This window comes from Fulmarus glacialis, unplaced genomic scaffold (assembly GCF_000690835.1).
Source record: "Fulmarus glacialis isolate BGI_N327 unplaced genomic scaffold, ASM69083v1 scaffold29922, whole genome shotgun sequence".
Taxonomy (NCBI): Eukaryota; Metazoa; Chordata; class Aves; order Procellariiformes; family Procellariidae; genus Fulmarus; species Fulmarus glacialis.
The window spans coordinates 23,542-32,374 of record NW_009196397.1 but is presented as its reverse complement, the minus strand read 5'-3'; the positions used below and the strand labels follow the sequence as shown (position 1 = coordinate 32,374).

Genomic DNA, 8,833 nt, shown 5'->3' with positions numbered 1-8,833 from the left:
CCTCATTGAATAAATGCTCATCTCTGACATCTTAAATATTGTTTTACCTTTAAAGTGGAATGAAAGAGTCCCATTAATTTGTTTCACATTTCAGTGATTTAACATGTTAGAACTATCCCAGCCCTCTTTATTTGCAAAGTGAAATGAAGTTACCAATAACTTAATTTTAAAAGGAAAGTCATTATCAAAGAGGAAAAAAGCCTAAAAACTTTTATTAATTCCAGACATTTTACTGATTCAAATAGATTTAACTAAGCATGTAAAAACTTAGATCTTAATAAAAAACCCTTTCCATTTAATTCAAATACCCTCCACATTTCAAAGCCAAAAATATGGCCAGTTCCTTTGTTAAATCAAAATACTGCAGTGACAAGTAAAGCTTGCAGAATTCTAGAAGCATTTTTGCTATTTTTTGATTTAAAAAAGGAAAATTCAAGATTCCTTCTGACTATAAAACTTTCCTTTCAAAATTAAGGCTTTTACTTTGTCCTTTTAAAATCATGGAGGTGTCCATTCTTCCACGGTTAGTGGTACAAACACTGCTTTAGTACAGCTCAATGGACACAGTTTTCCTTTAGAACGCTTATTGCACTAAAAGATAGCAAAACAAGTTGTCAGTTTTTTAAAAATAAACATGGTTACATTTCTAAAAAATAAAAGTAGATGTTGACCATATGTTCTGTAATAATTAAATTAAAGCATTATTATTACTCTAATAAATATAAAAGAAACAAAAGGAAGCTAAACTTCAAAAACACATACATATGAAATCACATTAAGGTGTGAGAGGCAGCAAGTAAACTAGCATTTTTCTTTTTTCCAAAAAGACCTTAGCTCTAAAGTTTCAGTTCTGGTGTTTACTATATGTAATCCCATAAAACTTGGGACATGTCATCTCACGTGAAGCTTCAACATATTTGACTTGCCAGATAGAAAATAATTGAAACTTTTGGACTAGGTAAAACAGCAGCTTTAGTAAATTCACCAGGGAGCAAGAAGAGTTTAGATCACTACTGCCTGCATGTAATACCACTAGCTTCTTTGTTTTTAAAAAAGGGAACTATTGGAGCCGAGAACTCCAAAGCTGTGAAGAAAGACACAAAGGCAGCAGTTGGCTAAATTATGTTCAAATTATTGGATTAGTGTGCAAAACATCTTCCCTCCGTCAATTTTTTCTAGCTAGTGCTGTACATTCAAATGTTCTTGGATATGTTCACATTCGAATGCTTGATGGCAAGTATTGAGAGAAAGATTCCTCAATGCAGTGGGGTAAAAAACTTAAATTTTTTTTTTGCACACTTTCCTCTCCCAAACAATCACTGTGATTGTTCCCATAAAGGTGGTTTGCTTTTTTTTTTTTTAAAATTACACCATCATTTTTTTATTTTATTATACTTTTTTTTGCAAAGATAGTTGTGCTGCCGAGCAACTTGAGGTAAAGGCATAAGAGGGTTAAACTACGAGAAATTAAAAAAAAAAATGATGGCGGTGCTTCCTACAGGAGACCGCGCCAAAAAAGCTGTTGGCTGGTTTCATATTGCATAATAGTGCTGTGTTCCTCGATGAAGTAAACAATCTTCCTTGTGTCAATTTAAGGGTTAGCCTCTCGCCCCTGCACAGTGTCAACTTCAGCATGATCGGAGGCACACCCCATAAACCAACCCCACTGGAAACATACATTGTATGTGGCTTAATTTTTCAGTTCTTCCTTTCAGTGAGTATGCTCCCATTTTATTGACTTAAGCGAAGTACATCGTGCGTAAGGTGTCTTGGTGAATTTGTACAGCCTTCGCAAGGGCCTGTGGATCTCTCCCATTGCTTTGTCCTGAAACATGGCTTCCTTCAGCACTGCAAGAAAATGAGAAAAAGACAAGCAGAGCTGTAAATCATATTAACTCGGATCAAAAAACCGCCTTCACATCTCTTCAATGTTTAGGAGAGCAATATGGCAATAGTAATAGAACTGGATACTGAGAAAAATCTACTTGTCTATTCACCTAGCAACTTCAAGGCTTTCAACAAATCCCTTTTACCTTAGTTGCTCAGTTTGTTCATCTAAAAATAAGCCTGTTACAAATATATTGATGGCTTGAAGGTTATAAAATATTTCTGACGTACAAAGCAGATAAGTGGAAGGCACTTAACATTTGCTTCATTCATGACTACTCTAATTCTAAAGCAAAAAACTAAACGCATGGCTTGATTCCCTCAGACCACATTGAAGTAATAACAGAATACTTTATTAAAATAAACTTAATTTTTTTAATCTGAGTGTTATTCAGTAGAATCCACCAACCCACTCTTGTCTGATATGGAGCAGCAGCTGTCAGGAATGATTATCTTAAGACTAGTCCCAGAGGTAACAAAAATTAACTGCAAAATGAGCAGTAATTATCTATAGTCAGATGGCTTTATGTCTGACAATGGAGCAAAGACCAACGGGGCCAAAAACTTAAGCACACATTTTCATTTACCTGTCGTGTTCTTTGTCCACAAGATGGTAGCGTGCTCTGAATGCTACCAGGTGAGCATAATACGCTGGTGCGGGTATAGAAACTGATCGTGTACAGCGCACATATGTGTGGCAGAGCTGGTAAGTCAGCAGCTGAAGTTCATCTGCAGTAAAACAGTTATCATCCCACAAAACATGATAGTGTGAGGGACGGCTGGTACCCTAAGAAGAAGGGAACATCAATTCACTTATCCAGCTTTTCCATACAATCAAGTCAGATTAAGTTCAGAAAGGGCCAGACTACCTAGTCTGAACTCCTACATATCAGCAGCCAAAGAAAATTCAGTCTTATGTCAGCCCAAATGTATTTAAAGATGAATAAGAAGTCTAACATTTACATGACTATGTTACTCTAATTATTCTTGCTTGGAAAAAACCCACATGCCTTCTAGATAACCCTCAACGATCAAAATCTGCTCCCAACATGACTAAACCGTGATTACACCACCTCTTAACTACCTTCAATTAAAACTGTTTCTCACCGAGACACATTTCCCAGAGAAATAACTGCTGCTTTTAACTCCTTCCAATTCCTTAGCACCCTAACTTGAAGTATGAACACTAGAAACGGCTCCAGTATTTCAGAAGTTACCTATAGAGTTCTACACAAAAACATACACTTCCTTACTTCCACACAATGTCATCTTTCCTACAGGTTCAAAAGTTGCATTGCTCTTTGGCATTATGCTGAATCAGATTTTTATGTGTCACTCGTGTCAAGGTTCCCCCCAGATACACGCTTTCACCATCAGTACTTTAAGGTTTCCTTATAGAACATTAACAAGTACTGAATACTGAGTACAGTTCTTAGGAACTCTAAGAAGTTCTCTATTAAATTATTGACTTGCACTTACTTTGAAAGACACTCTTTTGGAGTGAACACTCCTCTTCCCTCCTGCTTCCCCCCACAAAAGGTGTGATGCACTAGAGTTAAATCTTACAGCGTAACTGAATTAGGTCAACAGTTGTGTTTTAGCCAGGCTACAAGTCTCTCTTTTTTTTTTTTAAAAAAATATATATAAAGTATCAATTCAGTTGAGACTTCTTTGTGGCTTGCTATATTAAAAACAATGAGCTGCAACTACATCTGGCATTTCTGCTTCAACTTATATTGATACTATTTTTTTTTCCAAGGGGCCAAAAACTAGCTTGCCCAGACCTAGCATAAAGATAGACATGTAAGTGGAGAAAAGCAGCAGAAGTTTTGAACTCCTGAATAAAAAATTGCAATGATTCAAAACTGGAAAAGAAAACATGCCCACTCAACCTAAACAAAACTTAGACAATGTGGTCAGACTCACATGACAAAAATTTAAAGAGTTAATTTTTTTCCATTTTTAAGCAATATCCTGATACAATTTTTGTCATTAAGTTGACTCTCCACTCTATTGCTGGCAATACCACCACATTGTTGGATTTAATTTCCACAGCCTGTAATTCACTAGTCTGCATTTAGTCAGCAAATAATCAAACATTGCCTTCAGTCTTTCAAACTGTTTACATTTGAAAACTTGATTTAATGTTAATTTCATTGTGGCTATAAATCATAAAAGTAGCAAGTTTTATTTTCAGAAATAAGAGAGATACAAAATAAAGTGACCTCTAAAATAAACTCAAAAAAGCATCACTTACCATCAATGCAAGTTTTAAAAGTGTAGCAGAGACGACCTCTTAAGCAAATAATACTATTAGTCCCACAATAACGTGATATCACTGATAAAACTAAGCTAAATGACATTTCCCTATTAAATAACTGTTTGTAAACACAGGTGTCACAAAAGGGAGAAAAACAACATGTTCTAAATTCACATTTACTTACAAAGAAACAATCGTACCTGTATTCCAGCGTGGCTACAAAGGTAAAAATCAAACTCATACGGGTGTGTAATGTCTGTATCTACAGTTGTTCCAGCTGGAATATTGCCACTTCGTCCAACCTAGACAAAAGGTTTTGTTAAAAAGTGCAGCTAACAACTGTTTATACATCTCAACTGTAATCAGAAATACAAGTTTCTATTCAACTCATGCAAGGTTTCAGTGAATGAACTGCCTCAGTACTGTTTAGAATGTGTCAGTACAGCAGCCTAGGATGTTTGACAAGGACACTGTATGGCTCTCTACCATCTCAACACAGAACATTGCACCTACAGCACTTTAGAACTTTCAATCTCAGAAAGATGGAAGAGCTGCACATAGGTTTGTATTTAGAATTGTCAGTTTGAGTTTGGATCGACTCAGAAGAACAGAAAAGTTAAGGGTTCCAACATTTTGTATTTTATTCTATTACCATTGCTGTAGACTTGGTCCTACTACATGAATAGTAGCTATAGTTCACTGACAGACTAGTATCAATGTGCAACATGACAAAGCCCGATAGGGAATTTTTTTTTTTAAAACATCCTTAACGTCAATGATTTTTCAATTTGGGGCCACATTGTGTGCTTATCAATTCAACATCTTCCTGAACGCAAAGACAATCAGATTGACAGAGAAGCCCATGCTAATATTTTCTCCAGCAGCATAAGTGCTTGACATCAAGCTTTTCACATAAGGCTACTATGAGAGAGGGCAATGATTACCCTTTCTGTTCTGTCAGCACAGAACAATCGTGTATGATGTCGCTTCTGCACCACAATATAGGTTATTCCAGGCTGGTAATCTTTCTCCAAACTGATGCAGGCTTCTCTAATGGCTAGCAGTTCGTAATACAAAACCTACAAGCACAAGAACAAAATAGTTTAGGTTTTCCTTCCATTGTATTCTACACAACACCTAATAAATGGTTTGTAGTTGACACTAAGTGCTACTTTGCCACACAGTTAGTAATCTTAGGAAGTATTTAGAAATATATTGTTTCCCAAGTTCTAAGACTTATCCTTCCCAGACAGGAAAGAAGTTGCTACTTTTCTTACCCAACATGCTTAAGAAATTCTCTCTTTAAAAGTCTCAATTATTTTGTGGTATCTTGGTGTAAATGTAAGCAACTCAAACAGTACAGCTATTCAAATATGAGAAACAGAGTTGTTATGCAGTAACACAGTCCTTCAAGAAACACGCAAATGAACCAACCTGTCGAAACTGTCCTTCAGAGACCCCGTCCCTGTAGAAGATGATACGCGTGGGCTTGAACCGTGTTGACTTGTAAAACTGGATGAGAAGCTCTCTCACCATGGAGGCTAGATCTTGGATGATTTCCTGCCGGGGTCGCTGAACTCTCACCGTGGCACAGTACCGGCTTGGATGAGCATCCATACTACCTACAACCTTCAGAGGAAGATTACATGAGTAAAGGCTTCAAGACCAAATCTATACCAAAAAAAAAAAAATCAGAATAGCAAAAAAGCCAAGAAGAGCAATTTTCAAGTAAAAGATGCTTACATTAAAACAACCACCCCAGTAATATTTTTAATGGGAACCTGTAGTAGGTACAGGTTTAACACCTTTTGAAAAGAGGTATAAAACTGCCCTCCAAGCACCCCGAAATGCATCTGCAGAATTGGAGTCTTCCCTCTGTTGACAGCACACTAATGCATATGCTTATAATCCAGACACAGACTTTTTTTCTTTGAAGTTTTCTCACCTTTTACACAGAGAAACACTTCAGTTTGCCTTAGTGACTTTAAACAAGGACGCAGTTTCCGTAACTGCAATCAATGCCAAGTAAAATACCAAGGGGACAAAATAGGAATGGACTGACCAAGCATCCAACCACCACCTTGATCTCCTGGACTGTACCAACACAAAGGTCAGAAGTATCAAGAACATTCCTGCCAAACCAGGCCTTTAAGTACATTTTTCTCCTTTAAAAATACAAAAAATTTATGAACTAACATCACATAGCTGCATTATTTCCTTTAGAATATTTTTGCAAAAATATATTATTTAATGTGACTGCCATTTTACCTTGATTTAAAAATTAAAAAGCCAAGAAAACAGTCTGAAGTATCAAGCAGTGTTTTTCTTTTAAAGACAAGATTTTTAATAACATTGGAGATGTGTACAAAGAACTAGCATAAACCCTGAAAGATATTTGACATAAACATAGTCCATGAGTTGCATTTACTATTCTAACATTTACCTAAGATGAAAAACAATGCTGATTTAATAAAACTTACAGCAGCTATGGAAGGCTTCTTTCCATCTCCAGCAGGAGGGTGAGTGACATCGGCTCCCAAAAAGATCACTGGCTGCTGGAACACAGAAGGTCTTCAAAAAGAAAAAAGTGCTAAGTCACACTTGTAGATGAACAGTTGGCGCAAGGTTATTGGTCAATGTGGGGGTTTGTTTCTATTTCAGCTAAGCTGCACAGAGAAGCCTTCTTATCAGGTACTCTGGCCAAACCTAAACAATGAAGTTTTTGTGCACAAGATGTGAACTTCGAAACTACCACAGTAGTCATTCCAAAATACACCGCCATTTAACTGTGGCATGATTCTAGCGGAGAAAAGCCATTGAGCTACACCTGAACAGTACAGACTCTTACAGAAACTATCATTCTACAGGTTGATTACACTACTTCACACCACTTTGGTACTGCATCAGCCATGCAACAAATAGCTGAGTGCAGTACCACACAGATTATTCTGGCTTACAGGATTCAAGCAGCAGGATGGTCTCCCAATGCCTCCAAAATATTCTTCCACACACCATTGTTTCATGTTTAAACTTTGATTCCAAGCTCTCAGAAAGTCTCAGGAAAGAATTCTTAAGATCTGCACTCCAAACATTTTTCTGGCTTGCTACCTTGCATTATGTGTATTTCCACTCAAAGAATAGATATGGTCTAGTAAAGGTTAGAGTCAACCAGAATTTCTAGTCTTCAGGACCGAAAGACTTGTGCTTCTCCAGAAAGATGGGAGCACACATGGGTTATACTTGTCAAACCTTCTCACTGAAGGCATCAAAGCAATTGGAACACACACAGAAATAGAGATAGAGAATATTACACAAAGAACAAGTGTAAGCTGAATTACCCAACCTATAAAAGTGAGAGAACCAGTGTTCTTCTACCCTTACTAACAGCACATTGATAGGTTAACCAAGAGTTATGTTCTTCTGTGATGTACTGTGTGCCTCTAAACCTGCAGAAAAATTCTGACTATATTAATATTTCAAAATCTCTAGATCTGCAGTTTCTCTTCAAATTTTTGATACTGATCAAACATTTGGAAGGAACCTTGGCTTGAGACCTAAGTCACAGGCCAACAACCACTCAGACCCATGCTAGAAGAAATTTAATTCTACCTCAAATACCATGTACTATTACCAGAAGAATATTTCACCTTAAAACTTGGCTGCATTTAAATTTTGGGTGCTAAGTATCAAACTTAACCACATTTGTTAGAACAAAATCCAAATCAGCCTCCACAAAGATTCTTACCGTTGATGAGGTACAAGGATGTTGTTGATTCCTCCTAGTTTAACATTAATCTTCAGGCACAGATTTGATAGGGTCTGTGGAGATGTTTTAATTACATTCTTGACTTGAACACACTGTGTGGCCATTCCCAACAGTGTATCTCCCACACGCTTCACCTCCGCTGAGAAGCAAATATTAGAATACAACTTGAGTCCATTTGAAATTATTGCTCTATTTTGATCTTAGCTTAAGTCACAATAATTTAAATGTACATTCTCTGCAAAATAACTTCCACCTTACCTGCATGCTCAGACCTGCTTCCAATTCATTTTAACTTCAGACAAAACATTGGTTTCTAATGTCTAAAGAATGGTCCTGAAGAATTTTCTAACATATTCTAGGCAGCAAACTTCTCAGAACGATACTTGACCAAACAGGTAAAGAGAGGTATTCCCTTACCATACACTGGTGTTTTCCCTGGCAGGATGACAATGATGAGCTGAAGCCCCGAATAGGTGTTCTTGAGGTGTCGAAACATGGGCTCCACACTGTCTGCACCCTGGGCGTATTTACAGAAACAGGGCTGGCCTTGGATCGGCATCCCTGCATCTTTGGAGATCTTGCGCAGCTGATCTGTAAAACCCCTAAAGATGAGAAGTTTTCTGAGTTTTCGCAGTAGCAATAGCACACAGCAACGAAAGCAGAAGGGGACAGAAGAACTCTGTTACTCAAACAAAGATAATTCCAAATAGCTTTTAAAGCAGCATTTTGAAAACGTTCATTATGCGGAGGCTGTACAGCTGTACACCATAGGCCAGAATGGAAAAAAAACCCCAACAAACAAGTTTAGACACCTTTAGTACTTCATTCAAGATGCTAGAAGGAACTATATACAAAGCAGCAATGTCACAGGACCAAAACCCCATGGTGTACCCAAGTACAGTGTTTTGACTGTAGCTTCC

General features: G+C 37.2%; 1 protein-coding gene across 2 annotated transcripts in view; it reads right to left on the bottom strand.

Annotated features, from left to right (window-relative positions):
* Positions 1–215: 215 nt before the first annotated feature.
* The window catches only part of AGO3 (argonaute RISC catalytic component 3), a 23,234-nt gene continuing 14,616 nt past the window's right edge, over positions 216–8,833 (bottom strand). The window contains exons 11-18 of one of the 2 annotated variants that reach the window (XM_009572192.1): positions 8,331–8,515; positions 7,893–8,052; positions 6,628–6,718; positions 5,582–5,776; positions 5,092–5,226; positions 4,348–4,449; positions 2,475–2,674; positions 216–1,848 (exon numbers count right to left, since the gene is read on the bottom strand). In XM_009572192.1, the coding sequence (XP_009570487.1) occupies positions 1,740–1,848; positions 2,475–2,674; positions 4,348–4,449; positions 5,092–5,226; positions 5,582–5,776; positions 6,628–6,718; positions 7,893–8,052; positions 8,331–8,515 (1,177 nt within the window). In that variant the 3' untranslated portion in view covers positions 216–1,739. The remainder of the gene's footprint in view (positions 1,849–2,474; positions 2,675–4,347; positions 4,450–5,091; positions 5,227–5,581; positions 5,777–6,627; positions 6,719–7,892; positions 8,053–8,330; positions 8,516–8,833) is intronic. The other variant, XM_009572193.1, reaches the window with a different exon arrangement.